The following is a 24,621-nucleotide window of genomic DNA, read 5'->3' as shown; positions in this document are numbered from 1 at the left end:
GCCATAGATCCAGGCTTGATGTTTAGACAGAATGAAAACTGGTTAATTTAACTTATGCATTTTTCTTTTATTTAAATTTATCTTCTCTCTTTCTAACTGGAACAGAGGGTGTTTCTCAGCCCCTTCTGCTCTACAGAACGTAGGAGAGGACTAAATGGTATGCTCAACCCAAAAGATACTGGCATAGCTTTGAGAATTCAGCCATGCTCTAAGTACAGTCCAATGCTGTGGTGGTGCTCCATTTATATGTCTCTGTTTCACAGAATCATTAAGGTTGGAGAAGACCTCCAAGATCATTGAGTCCACCCTTTGACCAAACACCATGTCAGCTAAACCATAGCACTAAGTGTCACACTGAGTCCCTTCTTAAACACTTCCAGAGATGGTGATGTCATGTAGAGAGAAAATTAGAAAGGTAAAAGCTCAGCTAGAACTCAATCTGGCTATACTGCTGTGAAAAATAATAAAAAAGTGCTTTTATAAATACATCAACAACAAGAGAGGGCCAAGGAAAAACTGCACCCTTTATAAGATGTGGAGGGGAACACTATCACCATGGATGAGGAAAGTGCTGAAGTACTCAATGCCTTCTTTGCCTCAGTCTTTAACACTAAGACTGGTTATCTTCAGGGCAATCAGGTAGACAGGGACAGAGAGCAGAACAGACCCCTGCAATCCAGGAGTAATTAGTTAGTGACCTGCTGCACCACTTAGACACTCACAAGTCTATGGGGCCAGATGGGATCCACCTGAGAGCGCTGAGTGAGCTGGCAGAAGAGCAAAACAATTGGTAATTATTACTAAGTATATAGAAGAACTACATGCTTAGATGTTCTGTATCCTGTGTGGGAAATATAGGACTTAGATGTACAAATTCTTGTGAATCACAGGTCTTCTCCATCCCCACCAGAGAAAGGAAACTCATCAAGTACTTATTTTATTCTTAACTTTGAAATATTTTCAGTATTGAAATAAAAAAACAACAAATGAACAACCAAAAGTCCCCAAAAACTAACACTGAAAATCCATTTCATTAAACATATCTAATTTTTGATGTCAAATACTTGGAAAAGACTTTTGTTGATTCCTCTCATACTTTCATTTTATCTCATAGCCAATGCTTAATTAAGGAATATGCATTTATTTGGCAGCAAGAAGCTTGTGGTGGTCACAGCCTGGTTTATGTACTAGAGTCCATGTGCAGTTGTTGTAATATACCACAAGAATTCTTTTTTGAGGTCCAAACTCACTGTTGGCTTAAATGACCACAGTCCTGTTAAAGTAGCTATGAGCGATTTTTTCTTTTATGGGCAATTAATTTGGCCTTGCAACCACTGAAAAATCTTCAGGATTATGAGCTTTATTTCAAGCTCACAAATGGAGTAAAACTGCACATCTCAGTTGAGCATCACTCTTTGGCCTGCTCTGATTCTGTTCCCCTGCTTTTCTTAAATAACCACTGTAATGGAAGCAGAGCTGCTCTGGAGTAATAAATTATAAATACTGTGCTTGAGTCTGCTTATTGGGATGTGACTGAATAGATAATTTAATACAGTTTTCACAGATGACTGTTGAACAAAGAGCCTCCAGTGGCTCAAAATTACCCATTTCTCTGTAAACTCTTAAAAGCAGTGGGAAAATAATGCCAAACATTCTCTCTTTGAAGGCCAAGGTAAGAACACAGAGCAATAAAAACTGGCTGTGGAAATGAGTAGCTCTCTCTGAGTGGAAATGGGTGGGGGAAGCCGAAAGATCCAGGTGGAGAAATGGACACATGCTGCAGCATCTGAAGCAAGCAGCTTTTGAGTCCATCAGCAGGCAAGGTTCCCTAGGTAACACAGAAAACCTGTGTTGTTACATAGACTAAAAACCTCTTTGTTACACAAAAATCTGTTTGTTCCCCAGTCCTGCATCTCCAAATGATGTTGTTCCTGTTTGATAAACCAGTGGGGTGGTGAGGAGGAGGCTGGCTATGCACTGCTAGCCTGGGCTGCAGGCTCTTGCTGGAAACCTGGAGGTTGCAAAGCTGCTGGGAAAATGCATTTCATACTCAGATTTTTGTAGCCTGGGGTCTAGTCTGAGAGCAGAGGAGCTAGATTGAAGAGCAAAAGGATGATGCTTGAGTGATGTGCTCTGAGACTGGAAAAGAGGGGAAAAAAGTGGAAACGTGTAAATGTGATGGAGACAATCCTGCAAGTCAAACCTGGAGTGAGTGCCATGGTTCTGCAGGGAATAGTGGGAGTATGCCTGTTTCTGCCAGCAGGAGTGGGTTTTCTGCTGCAATGGGGTTGTGCTGCTCTGCAGGTTCTCCTGCACTGAATCTGCCCATGTGTCTGCTCCCAATTCATCTCTGCTTTTGTTGACCAATTCTCAGTATGCTCATAGCGATGCTTTGGTTAAAGCAAATCAGTCATTTAATTCTTGGTTTCATTTCTAAGTTTCCAGCGTTACAAGGACATTACAAGTCCTATTGAGCAAAGCCTGCACATTAGTCTAGCCACAGTGAGTTGCAATATAAAAGAATAGTTCTGAAATGTACCGAGCTCTTCCACTTGATTCATGTTTCAGCACAGTATCACACTATAGTTCAACAAACATAGATCATTTAAAATGGACAGATATGTACAAAACTATGATACAGTGTTATTACAAAACTTGAGAAATAAAGCTCTGTATTTTGAAAACACAATACTGCACAGTCCCAGTTTTAAAGCCAAAGTAACATGACTCAAAATGTTCTGCAGTTTGGACATAGACTCTTGAGTGCAAGCAGCTGACAACAGAAGTCAAACCCAGAGATTTACTAAGGGATAAGCTGAAAATGTGTCTGGCAGAGCACTCTGGAAAACATCTTCCTGTTGCTTTAATAAGAGAAACTAGGCCCCTGGTTCTCCAAAAGTTGATGGACACATCAGTGTGTGTGACAAGACTACTTAAGACTACTGACGTGCTTCAACTTAATTGCACATAAGTATCATGTAGGAACCAGACACTGTTTAGATGGCCATATGCCTACTAAAACATATCTTTTTTCTTTTACATGTTTTTTTTTCTCCCTGTAACTGATTTCCCTTGCTTTAAATGACTGAGAGTAAAAATACATTTGTCTCATCTGGGTCTTGGACCTGATCCAATATAAATCGTCAGTGGGCGATGAGAGGAGGGAGTTAACACACTTCCACCTGTGGTGGTACAGCCACTGCTTAATTTATACCCTTAATTTAGTTGAGGCACTGCTATTTTTAACGTTTCTCTGAGGGCTAAACACTGCAGTCCGTTCTTAGGCCACACTCAGCTGTCATTTCAAGAAGAGTTTGGCCTAAGAGCAGGTTGAAAGACTCAGCTTCCAGGATGGTGGATGACAGGTCTGACCCTTTCACTGCTGCCATGTGCAGAACTGTCCCCCATTTCCCAGATGCCTAGTGTAAGGCATGGGCTGAGGGGTCCAAAGTCTCTGAGGAGGCTCTTTAGGTCCTCGGGAGGGGAGGGAAAGGCTGCAGGAGGAGAAGTGGTGCATCTAGGTGGGGCAGAAGGTGTCCATGGTGGCATTTCGTTGATGCAGAACCTCGTTTCTGACAAGCTGGCAGCACTCCAGGGACATGAGAGTGGTTCACTTGGTCCCTCTTATACCTTCTGCCTTGCTGTGACACCTGCAGGAGGAGGGGGAAACGCAAATTATTTGGAACTATGAACAGAAGTGTGTTTTTGCATGCATGTGTATCTAACGGGGCACTACTAGGGAAACCAGTTTCATTTGTTCTTCAGATAACCTAAAAACAGGTAGAATTTTATGTATTTAATAAAAACCTCATGTTTCCAGAACCAATCCTAATGCTCAAGAGTTTGGGCAACTTTGCTTTCAAACTGGGTACTAGTTCAGTCCAACAACATATATTTTTCTAGATATTAAATTGCTGAACTTACTAAATCCAGAGGATTTAGCAGGACTGTCAGAAGGCTGGGGCAGCACACTGACACTTTTAAGAGCCTGTCTTACTCCATAACCAAACCAAATACCATTTCTAATGGCAGACACGAAGGCAAAGGCCAAACAGGATGACATTCTTGTGGTCCATTTAAAAACTGCTCACAGACAATACTGGGTCTGCAGAATGGGAGGTGAAGCATTTGTTCCTCTAGAATTAAAGAAAAACCTTGACTCTCAAACACTTCTGTCTCTTTGCAAGGGTTGATGTGCTGCTGTGCCATGTGCATGTCAAAGCTGCCCTTCTGCCCCTTCCCTCCCTCCTCACCAAGCTGCAGTCTCTGAGTGCTGGCCTGTGCTCCTGATTTGGTTTTTCTTTTATTTTCTAGGGAATAAATCAAGTAGATTTGTGAGCAGGGAAATTGCCAAAGCCCAGTTGCTTATGGACTTATGTTTTCAAGGCTTTTCTTTCTCCTAACTTTTCCGAGTAACATACAGATGGGAGGAGAGGAATAGGGAAGCTGCACAAACAGACAAGAGCATTTGTCAGTAGGAATTCTCCAGAGTCTAAGCAAGGAAACTTAAACAGCAGCTCTCCTGAGTTCAGGCATTGTTACAGTCTCTGTTCTGTTTGACTATCACCTTTGTTAATTGGTCCTTCTTCCAGCTCTTTCTGAATTTGGTTGGAAATGAGTTCAGATGTTACCAGTGTGCACACAAACACAGTATACCCACCTGTACATTGATTTCAGAGGAAATCCAACTAAACTGTTTCTTTCAGGAATATGAAGATAATGTGGGATACTAATCTTTGGGTGAAAAAGCTGACATTTAAGGAACATCAACATTACCACAGAAATTTTTGCATAACAAGATATAGTCAAGGTGAGGTCAGAACTCAGTATCTGCAATATCTTGTACCAAGATGGTGACTTGAACAGATCAGGTGTGCTTGTGCCAAAGCATAGAATAAAATAAAAAAAGTCAGGTGGAACAACCTAGTCAAAAAGATTGAATGGGAGCACTCCAGGCTTGCTGAGTCTGTCATATGAAGAGGGATGGACCTGATCTGCATTTGGGAGAGGAAGCACTGTGGTGGGAGACAAAGAGAAGGAAATGATTTTTTTTTTCCTGCTGACCTTGCTGTGTGACATAGAGATAGGAGGAGTGGAAAAAGAGAATTGTAGATTTCAAGGTGCAGCTCATTTCTGCCCTCTTGGCATTGAAGCCCATGTAGATACTCCTGGTGTGATGCCAGGTACTGCATTCCAAGGATGCATTGAAACTCCTGCCTCACTTGGCCACTTCATAAAGGCACTGTTTGTCCAAGCCTTCCTCTGTGTTGCATTCCTATGTCTTCTTTAGGGCAAAGCAAAGCTGTCTGTGTTTTTTAATTCTTTTTCTTTTTTTTTTTAATTTTTCAAAGACTATGTTTTTAAGCCTGCATGCTGGAACCCCAGAGCTTGAAAAGATACATAATTTGTATTATGTATTAAGACATATAATTATAATATGTATTAATAAGCTTAACTCACAGTTCCAGCTGCCCTCCCAGTGCAGCATGACTACTGGTCCTGATGTACTTCCCACCTATGCTTCACTGCTACTATTTGACTGCTCCTGCAGTAAATCTTCGTTAGGATTTTTAAACCCACAGAGCTACTTCCACTTAATGTGATCCTGTGGTACTGCACAGAAAGGGCCAAGAGGAGGGCAGGAGTAGTCAGGACTGTAACTACCCAACGCGTATCCCATTTTCTTCTGCTAGAAATGATAATCCAGGTGCAGGAACAAAAGCAGTCCTGTGGGGAAATCCTGCACAGATTCCTCTGTTCTGCCATCCCAGGGGCTGGGGCTGATGGGCTGTGTGGGAGCAAGGCTCCCAGCTGGGCTCCCAGCCCCAGGGAACTGGGCATGCTGGAGAATAAATACATTCCTTTGAGGAAATGAGACAAAGAGCAATTTGACAATATTGATTTAGTTCATAAGAGATGCTCATCAGCATGGAAAGGGCAATGCGTAACTATGCAATTTCAGTACAGTGGGTGTTTTGGTTGTTTCTTTTTCTTGCTTTTCTTTCCACTTGCTGTAAAAACAAAGTTTTGCAAGGGAGAGTCTCATCCTGAAACTGCTTTTGAGGGGCAACCATATGTTGCCAGCATCAGTGGAGGATGCAGGGAACTTGTGTGCAACTCTGGAGTCGAAATTAGCTTTGAGTGGGAGCTGGTATCTTGCTCCAACAAGTACTTGTTCCTGAGTCCAGTGTTTTATCCCCTTTTCCAGATACCCATATTTAAATGGTGTTACAGAAAGTGGTTACCCACAAGCAAAACAACCATTCTTTGCTGGAGGTAGGTACTGAAATTGCATTTTTACAGTTTTTGAGAAAATAATGGGATCAAAGAAAGGACTTTGTTCATCATGTGAAGTTTGATTATTTGGTTAGAATAATTATTCTAGACTTTTATTTGCAGGGAAAGGCAGTTTGGCTGCTGCTGACACAGAGGATGAACATGGGGGCTGTGATCTTGTGTTGAAGGGAGGTCAGCACTGACTCCACTCAATGCAAGATCAACACCCTGGAGAGTAAAAATCAGAGTAACAAATTTATTTCACATGTATTCATGATTAGACACAAAGACAAAAAGCTTAGCTGATATGCTGAATACTGATTAGGTCTGTGAAGTCCCAATGCTGTGGTTAGTTCACACAAAAACACCTTTGTGAGTTTACATACCTCATTGTGTCACACAACCTTTTTTTGTTTTATTATCTCCAGTATCACTCTCAACCTCTGCTTTTAAACAAAAGAGAGACACTAAATATATCTGATCATGGCAAGGCAAAGGTAACAACAGGGAACTTTTGATGATGAAAATGCTGTCTAATAGCAGAGACGTTCCCAGGAACATGGAATCATTGAATGGTTTGTGTTGCGAGGGACTTTAAAGATAATCTGGTTCCAACCCCTCTGATGCCATCCCTGGATGCCCCAGGGAACCCTGTAGCTTTTGCAGGATGGGGTCAGTTCTTAAGCTAGAAGTACTAATTTCAGGTGTCAGGAAAACATCACCAGGTCTGGGAGTATGGGATGCTCCCATTGCTGCAGCTCCCGCCTCCTGGGAAGCAAGTTTGGATACCACTGTTCTAGGAAACCACTTCTCTTTTGTGGCTTGTTTTTAACTAGGGGAAAGAGGCAGGTTTAGAAAGGTAGATAACTACAGCCTTGGGGCATGCTGCATTAAAAGGGTAAGTCCCTCTGTGGTCGCTGCTCAACCCATGCTGTCTTTCTCAGAAATGGATGCTCAAACCCTCCTTTCCTTTCTCTTCCATTTTCCTTGGAAGGAAAAACATTAAATGTTGATAAAAAGAGACTTTCCCACTTTCCCGCCCATTTGTTTGACCCCAGGATCTTGCAGAAAACAGATTTTGGACAGTATATTGTTATCTTTCTAAAGGCTGACAGACCCACGTCTTCCCTATGAGTCATCTCTAATTTGGGATTAATTAGCCACCCAAAGGTGGCTTCAGCTCGGTAGAGTCTAAAGGATTGGGACATTCTTCCCAGTTTTTGGACTGGGTGTGGACTTCTGCTGTGAGGTGGAGACCTGTGTGGCTCCAGCAGTCAAGCCCTCTCCCGACACCAGCAGAGCAGCCCAATTCGGGGGCAGAAGCATCAGCAAGATGCTCTTTTTTAATGACTTTTAATGACTTTTTCCCCTCACCCTGCAGTAATGGTTTGAGGGCCTGATGTTTAGGAGCTACCTAAAGTACCCCTGGGGCAGGCTGTCAGGCAAAGTGCTCTTTCAAGGAGGCTTAGCAGGGGAAAAACCAAACAACCCCACGGCAGCACTGATGTTGCTGCCTTTATGTGTTTATAAGTAGTTCAGAGGGGGTGATCGCTGATTAAGTACCGAGTATTAACTGCTCTTAATCACTGCTCTGGAGCCTAATGGAGCTCTTGTTTGCACATAACCATGCCTTGTAGCTGTCTTTAGCACACTTGACAGATGTGCTTATTGCCATCCTTACTGTGTATGTGTAATGGGCTTTTTAATTATTGATTCATCATTACCCGTTTATAAACTACTTATAAATGTCACCCGAATGAACTATGCTTGAGTTTTTCAGGTTTAAAAAAATAATAAGCTCTGCGAAACAGTGTGGCTCTAGAGGCAGGTGGCATTGGGCCTTGAAGTGGGGAGGAACAGCTATATACAAATACATGAGGAGGGCTCCCACACTTAAGTCAGTTCCCAAGGGCTATTTATGACATAGGCTACCTGAGTAGCTTTTGCTGTGCCTCTTCTTCTTCTTCCGTTTCCCAGGTGGCCTCTGCTTTTCCCTGTCGGTGTGAGTTTGCTCTGGAGTAAGTGTTGCTGAACAAGAGGAGTCAGTGGCTGGCTCCTCTGAGAAGGACTTCTCCTGAGAGGTGTCCAACAGCGAGTCTGTACCAGGGTCTTCATTTTCTTTTGTCATCTCTTTTGACTCTGCCTGATGAGCCTCATTGCAGGGAGCAGACTGAGCGCTGCCGGGGTCCGTCCTGGTCTTGCTCAGCTGGGGTTCTGGCTCCTGTGCCAGCCTGTAGCTCTCTGAGCCATCAGATGGACATTCCTTGTCCTGGCCTTCTGAGAGGGACCCATTAGTCCAGCTGAGCTGGTCTCTCAGAGCAGTGGCTGAACTGCTGCTCACAAAGCTTATCCTTGAGCCTGTGTCAGCCAAAGAGAAGGCAAGGGAGCTGCCCTTTGTGCTTGGCTGGAGGCTTGCCCAGTTGTCTGTCTGCTCCATCCCAGTGCCAGGCATGAGCTGACCAGCCCCATCAGCTTCCACCAAGCTCACAGATGGACTTTCGGTCTGGGAGTCAAACGGCAAACTTCCTCCAGTGCTGTTTTTAGGTAACACCTGGTTTGAAGGTGAAGCATCTGTAACACCTCCGCCCATCTCCGTCAGGGCAGTGGCTGAGGGGGGAGAGCTTTCTGAGGGATGACCATCCTTGTTTTGTTTGGTCTCATCACTGATCTGCTTTCCTGCTGCTTGTGGATCCTTAGTGCTCTTTCCTTTAAACAAAAAACATGCAATCAGCCACAGCTGCAGAGTTGCGCCAGGGATCAACCAAGATGCTTCTGCCACTGGGAGAGGTTACAGGTGAGCAGCTGCCTGCAGAGGGAGCACTGACCCTAAAGTAGCTATGCAGAGGCAGCACTAGTTTATCCTCCCTGTACCTCTCCCCGCCTTATACCCACATGGTCACCCTGGCTGGACTACAAGGCTCCAGCTCAGCAAAGCCCCCGCTTTGTTTTCAGCAGGTGCATTTTGCTGCCAACTGACTGATTTCCATGGAAGCTCCTGGACTTGCAAGGAGGCCTGAAGGTCTATGGCAGGAAGAGAGAACCTGTAAGGTCCTGAACCAGGTTGGACTGTTGGCTTGGCTGTGTGAGGACTTCAGAGCTGCCCATTAACCAGTCTAATCCTGCCCTTGCAGAACAGGTCTAGGAAAGCCATGGGCTCTATGGTAGACCAATGTCCTTGGACTTACCTAGTGTGCACTGACACTGAGGTCAAGAGACCAAAGAAAAAGCTAAACCCAGGGGCTGTCTCCTCACAAGCACCTGAAGAACTTGGGTGCTTCTGCAAATAGGGTTTCTAATCTTTTCTTAAGAGCTTCTTCAGATTCCCAAGCATAGACTAAGATGGGGTGCAGCAGACTCCAAGGCAGTGACACACTGTGCTACTGAGACTCAACAGCACGGAGGGGACTTGTGTGGGGATAACACCAGTGCCCCATCAGCATGGTGCTGTGGCTGACATGTGGGTCAAGCATCTCAGAGGGTTTATCAGCACAGGTGCAAGGCCATACTGCTCCAACTTCCTGCTAATACTGGAACAGATCTGTCTGGCAACAGCTCAAGGCTCTCTGCTCCTCTTCTCCTCAGCACTGGCTGCAAAGCTTTCTTAAATAAAATGCCCCAAATGCAAACGCAGAGGCTTCTTGCTGGTGCTTGCTTGGCTCAGGCTCAGAGGCAGATGGGAATGAATAGCAGCAGTACAGTCAGGTCTGTGCCCTTACCAGACTGGCTTTCCTCCGGGCTCTCCTCAGACAAGGGTTTAGGAATTGCATCCGACTCGTGCCTGTTCTTTGTCTTTCTCAGTGTGAACCCTTTCCTGATGTCGGCCAGCAGTGCATCGATGACACACACCTCGTCCTGCTTCCCCAAACCCTTCTTAACTGGGAGAGAGAGAGAGATGACTGTTAAATCTGCCCATGGGGTGGGTACTGCTGTCCCAGTACAAGCAACCACTGGGCAAGAGCAAGGCACCAATATCAGGCCTGGGAGCAGCTCATGCTCTGTAACCCCACAACAGTGTGTACGAGCTGAAGAAAAGGCATTTACTCCAAAGTTTCAGTGCTACAGGCTGGCACCAGTGGTACCAGCTCTGCCCAGATGGGTCCCTGGTTGTGCTACGACCTTGAAATATGCCCTGTTTCTTATCCATGTTGGTGGGGGACTTTTTTTTTTGGAGGGAAAATACTTCTGATTTTCCTATCCTCTCAGCTTCTTTCAATCATATTTTTCAGTCTTTCGCTTTCATCCAGAGATGAAAGTTGTAAGTTATATGCAAGATTTTTGGGACATCAGTAGTCTGTGATAAAGAGAAATTATTCAAGTGTGTACAAGGATTTTGGAGGAGAAGACAAATTTCTTGTTAGATTTGGTATTCAAAAGTTATGTTTAGAAACTGAAAAAGTTAACTGAAATGTTTTAATTTGTGGTGTTTTTTTTTCTTCTGCTGTTCAGTCAGCAAACCTAAAATTAACTTCTCTGCCCAGCTGCAACTGCAGAAAGTCAATTCTTAGCTATGGCTCTAAGACACCTAAAAGCCTTTAGTCAGCTGGCACCTGGAAACCCACAAAATAGATTACCTCTACTGGTCCATTAAAGCAGGACCAGCAAAGAGGTCCTTTGGCTCCATATCTCTTTTTTGAAGCCATTTCAGATACTCACTGACTTTTCCATTTTCTCCCTTTTGTCTCTTCCCCTCTTCCTCTTCCAGCTGTTTTTTTCTCTTCTCTGCTTTGGCAGCTTGCTCCTTTCTGTCCTTGTTTTCCTGCAGTGAGGTAACAGGGGCATGAGAAGGTTGGCTAAGTGTCTGCTAGAAGCTGATGAAGAGAAAGAAGATCTATAGATGAAGTAGGAAAAATTCTGGCCTTATCCTGTGCAATAAATATAATGGGCATTGGGAATAAGGGCTGTCTTGCCAAGAGGGTGAGAGGGGCCAGGTCAGGAGCACCACCCCTGCACGAGGATGCAGTGGAGAAGGGTTAAGACAGCGCTTCACTGGGTGCCTCATGCCAAGTGCCAAAAGGAGGAGCCCATAACCAGCATCTTCCCCCCACCAGATTCCAGTGCCCATCCCATCCCTGCCTATTGGAGTGGAGGATGTGCTAGTACTAGGGATGCTCAGCATCATTCCAACCTTCAGAGCTCGGATGAAGAGATCTCTGAAGGTCTTCATGATGCTAAATATGTCCTCTAAGGACAACTTGCTTGGGTCTTCACAGAGATAATTTGCAAGTTCTTCTCTCTTCCTTTCAATGGTTTCAAATTCTTCTTCCAGCTTTTTGGAGGCATCGATGCTATCCTGAAATGCATTAAACACACACAGTAAAACACCATCCAGAGGACAAGGAGTGAAGTGCACTTACAGAGAAAGGATGTAAGAGCTTGGAGCAGGACTCTGGGTCCTGGCTTTTAACTGAAGCAGAGCTTATTGGAAACAGGTAGGAAGAAATGAAGATATCCAGATGATCTTTGCTCCTGGCAACCATCCTGTGCCAGTTTAAAGGGGTGGCTTGAGCAAGACATGGAGAGCTCCATGCAGAGCTTAATCCTGAGCAAAGGGCTTTACTCTGGTGATCCCCACAGCAGGTGAACATCTTCACTTAAACTGGGGAGTTACACAAAAGCATGGAGAGAGCAGCTGGGACATACACCTCAAGAAATGGCCTCACCAAAGGTATGTAGTTTTGGAGTGGAGCTAGCAACTGCACAACAATGGTTTGTGTGGCATTGCAGCCTATTTCCACATCTGAGAGCATGTCTTGTGGCAATATTTTCCCTCCTGTCTCAGCTGCAAATGTACCATGCACAGCTTCTGAGTGCGTAATGAGGGAGACCTAAGTGAGCTCCATTACTGACCTGGATTGGCTTCTCATACTGTTGTTTCACATCATCATTTGATGATAAGACTTTCCGCTGAAGCTCCAGCAACTTCTTTAAATTGGTACCAGACTCCGTGCGTATAATATCAAGATTAATTCTGAAATCATACAGAACCCTACCGTTAGTTGACACTCCAGCATCTTGTGCTGACCAAAGAGTGGGCAAGTTGAGCTCATGGTTTGGATGTCCCTCTGCTTCCCACCACTTCACTGAACTGAAACCTGAGCTCTGAACTCTCTGTACAGTCCAAGCTCGCAGAAAACAGCTTCCTTCCACAGACCTTATGGAAAGGCTGTCAGGTCTACCTAAAACTTTGTGTATTGGACAGATGAAGGCCAAAAAAAGTCCACCTGTTCACAAAACTGTTATCCACCTGGAGTGCTCAGCATTAGCTCACTTTCCCTGGCCGAAGGCACTTCAGAAATGCTTCTGGGTAGCTGGCCTTCACAAGCTCCTGCCACCACAAAGGCAGTGCATATTTTGGAAGGGTCTGGAAGGCAGCTTTAACTGAATGCTCTGCAAATTTCAGCCCTAAGTGTTGCCAGCTGTAGTAGAATTATTATATATTAAAGGGCTTTCAACATTCATCAACCAAATCTTTTGGTTCAAACTATATAAGATGCCATCTTGTTAATATGCTATGCCAGCTGTGTGTGTCCTAATTTCTGGTATATTGTTGATGTTCATGCGATTTATTTTTGTTTTTAATTCAAAGGAAGTGACACACAATTTTACCCTGCTGCTTTTGAAACATATTCAAGATCCTTTGGCAGTTCCAGTAGGTCCTTGTGGCTGTTTTCTACTTCCTGAAGAGGAAGAGAGAAAGAAGAGTTATTTGCTGTGTGGCAGGAACTGAGGGGAAGCTGGGGGGAAAGAACACGGCCAGAAATGTCCAGGAAGGATGACTGTGCCATGACCTGCTGCTGCCCAGCTGTCTGTAGTTTGCACATTTGGAGAGGAAAAGCATCTCTCTGGGCTATAAAAACATACAAGAGCACTGAACCCTGAGAAATACTCATAGTTCAAAGCAAAGCTAAGCTCTTCTTTTGCCCTTTTTTGAGACACCTACTCTTGAGGATGGGAGGAGGCAGGACTTTGATGCAGTCTGACACTTCCTACAGTCTCAGGAGGGTACTAAAAGGCCTTGAATCTTATTTGCATTCTTTACTTTCTCAGCTGTCCTTGCTGAAGCTACTGCAGCTAAAGTGCTGCTTGAACATGCATAACCAGAACAGAGGGACCTTGATGAATGAAAGTGGCAGAGCAGAGCATTCAGAAAAATGGTAAAAACAGCATTGCAGGGAGTAAGAAAGCCACAGGGGCTTAGGAAATAGCATGAAAAGCTCGAGCATAATCTGGTGGAAAAGGGACAGGCCATGGAAAGGCAGAAAGGCTGAGTGGGTACAGAGCAGCCAGGACAGCTTTGATAGTCACACGCTCTGTGGTTTGCAGCTGCTGATGTGCAGATTGCACAAATATGAAAAAGGAAGTTCCAGACATTGTAGGGAAAGATTATGGAGGGAAGCAGAGCAAGTCTTAAAATAAGGAGATTCCTGAGTAGTGACAACAGGCAACCTCCCCCAACCAAAGTGATTCAAACACTCCTGACTTGTGACACTCTGTGGGTAGCCGGGGAGGGTATGAGTATGAGCATGTGGCATTAACTGGGAGTAGAGTGGGAGAAATGGTTCATCCATAATAAACCCCTCCCTCTTCCCTATTGTGCAGGACTTGGCAGTGGTACCTCTAGAATATGGTGGAGCAGTGTGATGCGGGTCTGGTTTGCTTTGGTTTCTGTTAGTTTGAGCAAAGTGCTGATCTTAAACCCATCGGCATCGCCTGTGTGACTCCCCTGCAAGAGAGAAAGAAAGCACATGTAACTCGTGTCCACCCAAATTACAACCCTAAAGGAGATCAATCACAGACTGTAATGGGCGAGGGCAAGACAAAATAAGCCCTTACATAGTTCAGGAAATTTCCAACTTTGAGAATCAGTTGACAAAAGAGTGGCAGGCGATGACTGGTCAGAAGATCTGAAAAACATAAAGGACTTTTAAGTAAAAGCCTCTGTTACACCAGAACATTTCCTAAACTGAAATTGGGATTCTGAATTCCACCAAATCAAATCTGGTATTTCAGCTTTGCAGCCCAGTGGCACAACCTGCAGAGAAACTGGTTTAAATAGATTCAATTCCACAAGTTGTACAAGCTTCTGTTGACTTATGTTTCTGTCTTCAATCTGGTCTCTCATTCCTAACAGCAAATAACCTGGAGTTGGACCCTCCTCGCTTACAGGCTTCAACTCACCACCTTCCTTGGAAGTGCCCCAGTGTGGGTGAGGGTAACTGGGCTGCAAATTTAATCCTGCCAACTTCATTCAGCTGTGCGGTGAAGCTAGTTCTGACAGCCCTGTGATTATCTGCCAGCTGCTAAAACCAGACACTCTCACCCTGTTCTTGGTCTTGCATGGTGGAGGTGATTATCATCTGGGCATGAAGGGTACAGTCCCTGTCCTCGCTCTTATGACAGGGTGCTGCAGTGGTGTGCTCTCTGAAGCACTCAGCTTTGAGTCAAGAACAGCTCCAAAAGGACAACTGGGCTGCTGGGAAGACACTTTTTGGGAGAGCTTCAGTTTATCCCAGCAAGCAGCTGTAATGCCAGCTAGAGAAACCCACAGCAGGAGTTGGCGGAACCGGCTCTGTAGGACAGGTAACACTTGGCAGTGCCAAGAAGAGCATCCTGCTCTCAGTGGAGTGGGACCAGAGGTTTCTGCCATAGGAAGCCAAAACCTATTGCCTAATCTCCCCGTGTACTCACCAAATTTGAGCATCAGCAGTTTTATAACCCAAAATAACAAGCTTATTCTTCTGGTTCCATTTGTAGGCAGGGAAATATTAAAGCACCACTACTTTCTGAGGGAAGTTTGGGGTGGACTTTTCTGGCAGCAGAGAAAATTGCTGTATGAAAGTCTTAACTTGGCAAATAATGCTGGATGGATGAATTAGCTGCAATGGGGCCAGCTCTGCTGTCTAAATTCAGCTCCTTTGAAAGGGCTGATGAGTTTCCAGCGCTTCACCATTGTTTCAGAGGAATACATCTGCTGCAGAAAAAGAGGGCTGAGGGTAAGGGAAAATGATCTTTGTTCTGTTAATGGCCTTGACCATCACTGGAGATACCTACAGCTGCACCTCATGTGCTGCAACAAACCAGTGAATGGACCATAGGGGAGTTCTTTGGGGATTGGGTAGCAATATTGCAGAGCTCCAGGGCAGTTTTGGGGTTAACAGTGCAGTGCTCCAGGGGAGTTTGGGTGGGGATTAAAGCTTCCTGTCATAAATCAGATCCAGAAATAAGCTCAGGTCACTTACCTTCGCAGGCTCTCCGGATGGCTTCAGCTTTAGGCTGAATCATGTCCAGCACGACGATGGTCTCTTCACAGATCAGCATACACTCAATGCGCAGCTGATAGCTGAGGACGGAGATTGATTCACAGTGTAAAGGAACTGGGATCTTGGCCACCACAGCAGCCCTCTTCCCACACCACCAGCAAGTCCGTGCCAGCCCACAGCACTGCTGCCCACCACATCCACATCAAACCACTGTCTGTGGGTCATGGAGGGAGGCGAAGGGCTGCCTCTCGCCCTGAGGGCCAGTGGGGATGTAGGTTCTGCTGACACACTGTGATCAGCAAAGAGAAGACTGACCACTGTGTGAGAGGCGGGCTCCCCCTTCTTGGCACTGCATTTGGCACTGCCTTTCAGTAAGTTATGGAGCCTCCTCGGGCAGATCTGATCTTGCGTCTGGATCAGCTTCTGCTACTTCAGAGGGAGAGGAGGTGCTGGAGCAGGAAAAGCCCTCCATCTAAGGCTAACAGGGAAAGGGACAGCTCTAAGGTGGAAAAGGGAATCCACCAGTTATACCCATCAGTGTTGGTCTGTCAGGCTCCTATAAACAGAATTAAACTTCCCAGAGGTAAACCAAGAAAAAGATTGGGCTGAAGTTCATGACCAACATCTTTACCTGGGAATCTGAAGGAGGAGAAGATAAAACTGATCTGCATTTGCTAGCTTTGATTTCTCTTCTTTGAAGGCCTTCAGGTTTTCTATCTAATGGGAAATAAAGAATTAAGACTGCAGGACTGCACTGTGTGTTCAGCTTTGTGAACCTTTGGTAAGGGTACCATTTTCCTCCTGACCTCATGCTTTTCAGGAAGCAGCTTCAGCAACTGCTTCAGAACCTCAACGTCGAACTTGGTCCGGTCTCCATTCCGGATCATGGCAGTCACCTCTTCATTGGAGCTGCAGGAAGGAGGAGAAGAGGCAGCCATCACCCAAAGACCACTCTTCCACTATCACACACTACCAAGACTTTTATCTGTGCAAGCACTCTGTGCTTTCCCTAGTGAGAGTCGCAATAATCCAAAAGGAAAGATACCTCCCCACAATTAAATTAGAATCTGGATCTGGATTCCTGCTATGACCCAAATTTTGCTTCTGGCCCTGGTCAAATGACTCCAGGCCAGAGATGAATCCTGCAACTCACATCCTGTCTCTGGGCACTTTTTTTTCTTAAGAGAAAATTTAATTCTTAACTTTTCCATTGGACCTGTTTTGAGGAGGGATTTGACTTCCAGATGCATCTCACAGCCTAAGTCACCCTAAGAATCTGTGCCACAGCTTTATCTGTAACATGGAGATGTAATGCCTTTGCCAACATATGGGGATGTTGTATGTAAAAACATAACTAAACCTCTAAACTCAGTATTTTAAAGGCAGTGTAGGACCAGCAGGGGAATGTTCAGATGATTCAGTAACATGGACCACCAAAGCACATTGGCTAGAACAGATTTCGTGAGGACCTTCCAGGTACCGCAAAACCTGCTCAAAGTTTTGTCAACTGTCACGAAAACTGGCCATATCTTACCATTTAAATTGCTTCAAAAATATGTTCAAATTGAGACTTTTCTTGGAGTCCAAAAATGTGATCTTCATTAAAGAAAAAGAAGATATCTCACGTTAGATGAGCTGTCTGCAGTGATCTTTACTCAAAAGAATGAGTGGGACCTCCTCACCTCCTTTGGCTCTGCCTTCACTGGGGTGACTGTCTTCTCCTTGGGGGTTGGTTGTGGAAAGCAAAACAGCTGCTCTATGCTGGTGTAGTTGGGCTCTATAGTTTCCTCACTGCTGCTGCTCACCGAAGCCCACATCGAGTGACCCTCTGAAAAAGAGACAAAGTGTTCAGACTGGCTACAGGGACAGCTGAAAACTCCTGGCTCTCGGGGCAAAGTGAGTTGCTAGAAGGGACACTCCTCAGAAGATGAATGAAATAAGAAGGGGCGTATTTACTGCTGGTCATTATTGGGGAGGGGCAATTCCCACACGTGGGATTCAAAGGGCCTGAAGGGAAATTCAACTTGGTGCTTTACCCCAAGATGTGCTGGTAAGGGGAGGCAGCATTGAGCACACAGAGGCTGTACAGCCCCATCCCTCTCTGTACAACTGCATTTTCCTTCAGGGTGGGCAAACTGGGTCAGCATAAGAGAGAGCTTGAACATTTCTTTTTTAGTCCCCTAGCTGATGTTATTTTTGCTTCCTTGCGTGCTAACTGAGGGACTGGGCACAACCTGGACATTTTCTGACTCTGACCTTCTCCATTTATCATTTTATAATTGAGCTTTCTTGTATAATGCTGGCTATGGGACTGCTTGAATGAATTTCCACTGTACTTTCTTAAAATCTATTTAAAAAACAATCAGCACCCTAACATGCCTCTGGAAGTCTCTACTGAAATAATCCCAATAACTTACTGCTCTTGTGATTGAAAACATGGCTTATTTAGATTTCACCTTTGCCTACTTCTATGCACTGGATGCCTTGCTTGTATAGGACTAAGCTGACATTGCTTGTCCTGGCTTCTTCTCACATTTCATGCTCCTCTTTGGATCCATTAGGAGAGGGAAATGTAACCCAAAAATCAAGAGATATGTGATGTGATCCTCAAATGCACTCTTACTCATGACTTTAATATTCCAAGATACAAGTATAGACGAAGTGGGGAATGAAAGTTTGGGGAACTCAGATCAGAGCCTGTTGAGGACTCAGGCCTAAGGCATGTCATGGTGGATTAGGAAAATATTCCCATCTCCCTTTCTTTTCTTTTAATTTCCAACTATTTTAGTTATAAACAAGCTATCCCAAAGTACTGATTTAGTTGGAATGGTTACTGTATTATACTAGTAGTTTCACGCTACTTTTATTTATTTAAGCTCTGCAGATCAAAAGTAAAGGAAATCAGGAAAGTTCTATATCTAAATGGAGTCAACCTCATTTGACAAACTCAAAGATAGTGTTTCCTCCCCTGGGTCACCCCTACAGCAGCTGTGACTTTACGCCACCCACCTCTCACCACGTTGGAGGGCAGCTTCTGCCAGTTCAGCTTCTTCATTCTCAGCGTTGGCGTCTTCACTGCCTTGTGGGGAGGCCGGCCCATGCCAAGGGGGCAGCTGAACTGGGAGGCCACCACAGCTTCTATGTGATCTCCTGCCATGCCAGGCAGGAGGGGTGGAGGGGGTGGAATGCCACCCATGCCAGGCAACGGAGGGGGAGGGGGAGGGATACCACCCATGCCAGGCAATGGTGGTGGAGGAGGTGGGATACCACCCGTGCCAGGCAATGGGGGTGGGGGTGGAGGGATGCCCACCATGCCAGGCAATGGTGGTGGAGGAGGTGGGATACCACCCATGCCAGGCAATGGGGGTGGAGGAGGTGGGATACCACCCATGCCAGGAAATGGGGGTGGGGGTGGAGGGATGCCAACCATTCCAGGCAATGGTGGAGGAGGAGGGGGAATACCCTCCATTCCTGGCAGCGAGGGTGGGGGTGGAGGGACGCCAGGGAGTGGAGGGGCTGGAGGTGTATTTGTCATCAGGGATGTGGGGTTCATGGCTGCTGTGCCAGAGGGTGGGGGTGGAGGTGCCGGGGGTGGAGGTGCCGGGGTGGAACCAGTGTTGTGTGGAGGGTTAGACATCTCTGGCAAAGCAGAGCAGCCTGTGAACTGGCAGGATGAGATCTTCTTTTCATTGGCAAGTGGCCCTGAGGACGTTGTCGGTGCCTTGGAGGGGTTTGATGATCCCACTGGACTCCGAGCTGCATGTGCACATGGTTCTGGCTCACCCTGGGCGCCTCCAGCTGCACTCCCAGACAGCCGGTTCTCAGCTCGCTTTTGCTTGTTTGGATGTTTCTTGGTAGACAGCAACCTCTCCATGACTTCTTCAACTGTGTTCCCTTGAACTAGAGAAAGGAGTCAGGGTCAGAGAAGGGAACGGGGCTCCAAGGCTGGTTCGTGCTATTCAACCCTCACCGAGCAGCAGATCTGGAGCCACGGAGCCCACTCCATGGTGTCACTTTACACAATTACACTTTTGGCTTCCAGGCAATTTCCTTCCCATGCTCCCAGCCCACAAACACTGTTTTGAAAAAGCCTGCCAGCGAGACAAGCCAGTGCCAGTGGCAGCATGCCAATGAGGACAGATTCCCAATGACTCCCATGACCCAAAGCTCAGGGATTAACCATGAAAGCAAGACTGTGAATCCGAAGCCCACTCCTAAACGTGGCCATCCCACATGGATGGAGCTTCACATGAAGACTTGACCCTATACAGGAGGTGTAGCTTTGTCCCAGCTTCTGTTCAACTCATATCAAGTCCCACAGATTATTTCCAGATTATTTGGGAATGACTTCTGTGGGCTCTGGGTGAGACAAGGTAAAACAAGAGGAATGTGCAAAGCTGGATGGATATGTCATTCTTACTGTCATTTGCAAGCAAAAGGGCTCTGTTCACTACAGCATCCAAGGACTCCCACAGCAGGAGGCTGGACTGATGAGATGGTTCCAAGTGCAGCAGGCTCTGAAGGATGGACAGCAGCTGGATGGAGACCGGAGAGCGGCTCACCTAGAAGACAGGGCAGCTTTCCATCACAGCAAGGCTGGTTCCAAGCAAAGTGGGTCAACTTTGCCATTGTGTGACTTTGCACCCCATGGGAGGGCCTACTTACTTTATTGAAGAGAGATGAAAAGACCTCATGATGATCATTCATGTTTATGCCATCACACATCTTTAATAATTCCTCATCATCTTCTACCTTGAACTCCTCAAATGTATCACACTGGATAAGCAGATCCTCCTCTTCGATGTCTCTGCAATATTACAGCACTCATTTTCACTGGAGAGCCCTTCACTAATTTTCAGATGATTGTTTTTGTTTAAATGGTTTTTATCTCTTTGCCTCTCAGACTCAGCCAGTCAGCATTCGAAGCACCCAACTGTGCCTTATATATAAAGGATCAGATGCCATCAGTGCATCCTTTCTTGAACTGAATATACCTCTTCCTACAGTCAACATATACAAACGAATGGGACTTTTCATGGCATAACCTGGCCCAGTGTATGCTTGCTATGGAATTCTCCTTGGAGCTGTAACAACAGAGTGGCATTCCCACCTTTTTGAAACTGGGCCACCTTCTTTCTTCTTTTTAAAGTCAAGACAAATTGAAAATATTCCAGTGACGTTTCTGTTTGAAAAACTTCCTTCTCTGTTACTCAAAATTGGATTAAAAAAATCCCAGATACTCTAAAACTAACTTTTTCAACACTCTCAAAACCACTATGTGTAAGAACTCTACCCTTGCTGCACTATCGAAAGGTCTTCTTTTCCCTGATTTTTATGGTGTTGGATGGAGCAATTCGAGTTACATGGATAACTGCAACTCACATAAAATGCATTCTAGAATTTATCATGGATGTTTCTGACAGAACATAATTTTTAAATTATGCCCAGATATGCACTAGTAAATTGTTTTAGCTGGATGCTTCTGGGACCAACAGCAGCAGTGAAGTGGTTTTGAATACAGTGAGCTGCTCAGTGAGCCCACAGCATTGCTCCAGGCTCAGTCTGGAACACAGCCTCAGTGAGGACATTGCTACTCCATCTGTGCCCAGAGCCTCTGTCTGTGCCATCTGTGCCAACAGCTGTCCCTGTGACACTGTGGCTGGCAAGAGCATCTTAACACTGGCTGAATGCCTTTGGTCCCCCTGTAAGGGGTGCACACAAGAGTGGTCCACTCCACCAGGTGCACTGCACTTCACACAACTGAAGGTTTATAAGCATTAAATTTTCACAGATACCTGACCGTGAATCTCACTTATAAAATAAATGTAACCAGTGATCCTTACCTTAGCTTGTCTAAAACATCCAACAGCTGAAGCCCTGGAAGAACCACAAAAAAAAAAAAAAAAGAGATATATTTGCATTATGACCCATTTGGTACTGATTTATTATGATCTTTATATAATGTTATGCTTATAAATACGTTTTGCAGAGAGAAAAAAGTGAAAATATCTTCATATGGATCTATCAAAGTGGGTAGGGTCATCTGCTTAATGATGAGACACCTCAATACACATCTGCAGCAACTGTGTGAACCACAATCCCCGTGGAGTTACTGAGGGACACAGGCACTTCTGGGACATGAGTGACCTCAGTCCAGATTAGATATCTAAAATCAGTCATGGTCCAATGTCCCTTGCTCTACACAGAAAGAAACAGAGCCCAGGCTCACCAGCTCAGATGCTCTCATTACGTGAGGTGTATCTCAACAATGGTAATTAGGATCCCAGGATTCAAACAGTTGGAAAGAATTTCTGAGTAACGGGACAGCTTCTGTGGCTCAACTGAGTAGACACAGAGTGAAGAAACCTCATCAACTGTTACAAGGAGTTGCAACATATGGAAATGTGGCCATATAAGATGGTTGGTTATAGAACTGTTCTGAAGAAGCTCAAGTGATATAGTGTTGCTGGGATTCCAGAAAAAATCAAAGCTATGGGAAAGCAGCAAAGTTAAAAAAATCTGGTGACAGAAAGGTTATTGAGAATAGAGGTCAAAAGAAAGAGGAAAATTAGTATTTGCAGTTTTGCTCCCCAGACCTGTTCAGGCACCTTGTGGATATATCTGAAATAAAAACTGCTTGATAACTGACTTTCTCCAGAGAAAGTTAGGTGCAACAAACATGCTTACCTATGAATTCATTTCTGATTTGTGTCCTTGTTCTTAGCTCTTCTTTCCCCAGTATGATGGCATTGATAGCACTCAGCAGTGTCACCATGTATGGCACGTTGTCTGTGTTGGAGAGCTCGTTCATTATGATGCTGAATCGATACTGCTGGTTCTTCACACTCTGTTAATAACACAGGTGATATTATGACAAGAGGGCATGGTCAAGACAAGAGGGCATGGTCTTAAGCTGTGCCAGGGGAGGTTTAGGTTAGATATTAGAAAGAATTTCTTTACAGAGAGGGTAATCAGACATTGGAATGGGCTGCCCAGGGAAATGGTAGATTCTCTGTCCCTGGAGGTTTTTAAGAAGAGACTGGATGTGGCATCAGTGCCATGGTCTAGCAACTGCAGCAGTAGCGGATCAAGGGTTGGACTTGATGATCTCAGAGGTCCCTTCCAACCCATCTGATTCTATGATTCTATGATTCTATGACAAGAATAGTCTATATAGACATAAATGTCTATCACTGTGGTACGGGCTCTCAGATGGAATTAGCACCTTAAAACATCAGTTTATCCCACTGTGGACAGGACAGGAAGACACAGGTAAAAGCAGCACTCCTCCATTATGGAGCAGGCTCCAGTTGGCAGAGAAAGTCAGTGAAACATCTCTTGGATCCCTTCATGCTTTCTGATAACTGATGCATATACCTGTGCACTTGGGCAGTGAAACCTGTGAATGTGGCGCCATTTATTTTGCTGATCTGGTGGTGCTTTTGCTGCCAGAAAGCACATTGTGGTTGGTAGTCATCCATCCAGACAAGTCACAGACCAGCACCCTAGACTTATGCTGACCAGGACAAATTTCCTACAGTTTTCACCTTATAAATTCCTGCTTCTTTTACTAAAATGATGCAAAATAAACTTCATTCCCACCCTTTTCTGCATAGATCAGAGCTGATCCATACCTCCTGCTCCAACCCAACACTTGCCTTGTAATGGTCCAAGGCATCCAGAGCCAAAGCATGGCCATCTGATGAGTAAATGCACAGTGCAGCCAGGAGCTCAAATATTTGCTTTTTGACCATGACATTAGTTGTGTCAAGTGCTGGAAGAAAAACAGAACAAAACAAAGCAGAATTTAAAATTACAATAATGTTCTGAATCTCAGTGTCTTCTGCTATATGGGTTATGACCAGTGGCAGAAAAAAGACAGAAGGAAGGGACCCACTACATGGAAGATGGGAAGAAAAATATCTCAGTGTCTAGATATCCCATCTCAATAACATTATGTGATAGTAACTTCTAGTGGAAACAGTAAATGCTACAGGTACCCTATTGGCATTTTGGTGCAGCCTGTAGTTGTTCATCTCTTCCATGTCCCAGTGGCATGCTGAAACAGCAGCCAAGATCTCAACGCTGACAATCACACAATTTAATTCCCATTTTCGCATATGGGTGTTTTCTAGAACAGCAGATGAACCATTTTCCTCGATTAATGACTCTTATTTTTAGTGCAGAAGAGACCAATATGCATATCAATTAGACCAATTGTTCTAACCAGTCCCCATGTATTCCCTTTTTCCACTACTCTTTCTCTGTGAGCCCTAGGAGCTGGGAGGGAGTGGATTAGACCATCTTATTTTTCCTTTATTAGTACACAAAGAAGCTCGAACACTGAAAAGCCCAGGATACTTCGCTGTTTTTCACAGCATAAAAAGGCCAGCTCCATATTTCACACAGGTTAAGAAAACGCAGCGTGAAGAGGAAGGAAGGGGACTTCAAAACTGAAGAGGGGAGCAAGACAGCTTTCAGACTAAATGCATTTCAAAAAGATATTAATAAAGGTTTCTGGGTGCAGCTGTGATCTCCGTGGAGCAGCACAGAAGTCATCCTTCTGGCACCAGCACCATCGAGTGCTGTACAAAAAATTCTAGGAGATGCCCTGATGCATTTCATACCTAACGACGAGCCAAGTGAATGGCAAGAGAATGTAAGTGGTGTTACCTACCATCTTCTAGAAGGAAGAGATGGAGCAGCACAGAAAACAGGCTCTCTTGAGCCTAAACCATGCCACTTTCCCTCCTCTTTACAAGACTCCAAGCCCTTTCAATTCCTCTCTCTCTGCCCTTGGGGCTCACAAAGCCTGAATAGCAAATGTCTGCTGACAACTGAAGGGTCATGCCTGCACACAGCTAAGGCTGCATTTATCCCCAGCTCTCTCAGTAAACTATGACAATATTTGTGTGGAAACAGCACTGGGTGGCAAAGGCAATGTGATTTCATGGTAGTATTATTTTAAAGAAGAAAACAATCTCATTAGTCCATTGCAACCAACAATTTCCAACAAGCCTGGTACAGGGCAGAAGGATAAGCAACAGGAAGTCCCCCCACCATGCCATGTGATGAATGAAGCAGG

The 24,621-nt window shown here is 45.0% G+C and overlaps 1 protein-coding gene across 4 annotated transcripts in view; it reads right to left on the bottom strand.

The window, feature by feature from the left end:
- Positions 1–919: 919 nt before the first annotated feature.
- INF2 (inverted formin 2) overlaps positions 920–24,621 on the bottom strand; it is a 43,779-nt gene continuing 20,077 nt past the window's right edge. For 2 of the 4 annotated variants that reach the window (XM_039378962.1, XM_027716496.2), the window contains exons 3-23: positions 23,195–23,310; positions 22,224–22,383; positions 21,380–21,413; positions 20,202–20,343; positions 19,957–20,098; positions 18,546–19,436; positions 17,219–17,364; positions 17,071–17,132; positions 16,343–16,445; positions 16,168–16,253; positions 15,516–15,616; positions 14,110–14,180; positions 13,892–13,999; positions 12,883–12,953; positions 12,124–12,244; positions 11,402–11,566; positions 10,930–11,032; positions 9,993–10,151; positions 8,209–8,982; positions 6,663–6,719; positions 920–3,650 (exon numbers count right to left, since the gene is read on the bottom strand). In XM_039378962.1, coding sequence (XP_039234896.1) covers positions 6,664–6,719; positions 8,209–8,982; positions 9,993–10,151; positions 10,930–11,032; positions 11,402–11,566; positions 12,124–12,244; positions 12,883–12,953; positions 13,892–13,999; positions 14,110–14,180; positions 15,516–15,616; positions 16,168–16,253; positions 16,343–16,445; positions 17,071–17,132; positions 17,219–17,364; positions 18,546–19,436; positions 19,957–20,098; positions 20,202–20,343; positions 21,380–21,413; positions 22,224–22,383; positions 23,195–23,310 — 3,611 coding nt within the window. In that variant the 3' untranslated portion in view covers positions 920–3,650; position 6,663. Of the gene's footprint in view, positions 3,651–6,662; positions 6,720–8,208; positions 8,983–9,992; positions 10,152–10,929; positions 11,033–11,401; positions 11,567–12,123; positions 12,245–12,882; positions 12,954–13,891; positions 14,000–14,109; positions 14,181–15,515; positions 15,617–16,167; positions 16,254–16,342; positions 16,446–17,070; positions 17,133–17,218; positions 17,365–18,545; positions 19,437–19,956; positions 20,099–20,201; positions 20,344–21,375; positions 21,414–22,223; positions 22,384–23,194; positions 23,311–24,621 lie in introns of those variants that run through there. The other 2 variants (XM_039378963.1, XM_039378964.1) reach the window with 2 other exon arrangements.

The sequence above is a fragment of the Pipra filicauda genome, unplaced genomic scaffold (genome assembly GCF_003945595.2).
Source record: "Pipra filicauda isolate LSUMZ 115617 unplaced genomic scaffold, ASM394559v2 scaffold151_size3305965_pilon, whole genome shotgun sequence".
Classification (NCBI taxonomy): Eukaryota; Metazoa; Chordata; class Aves; order Passeriformes; family Pipridae; genus Pipra; species Pipra filicauda.
Note: the sequence above shows the minus strand (reverse complement) of the source record. Positions and strands in the feature narration are given on the sequence as shown.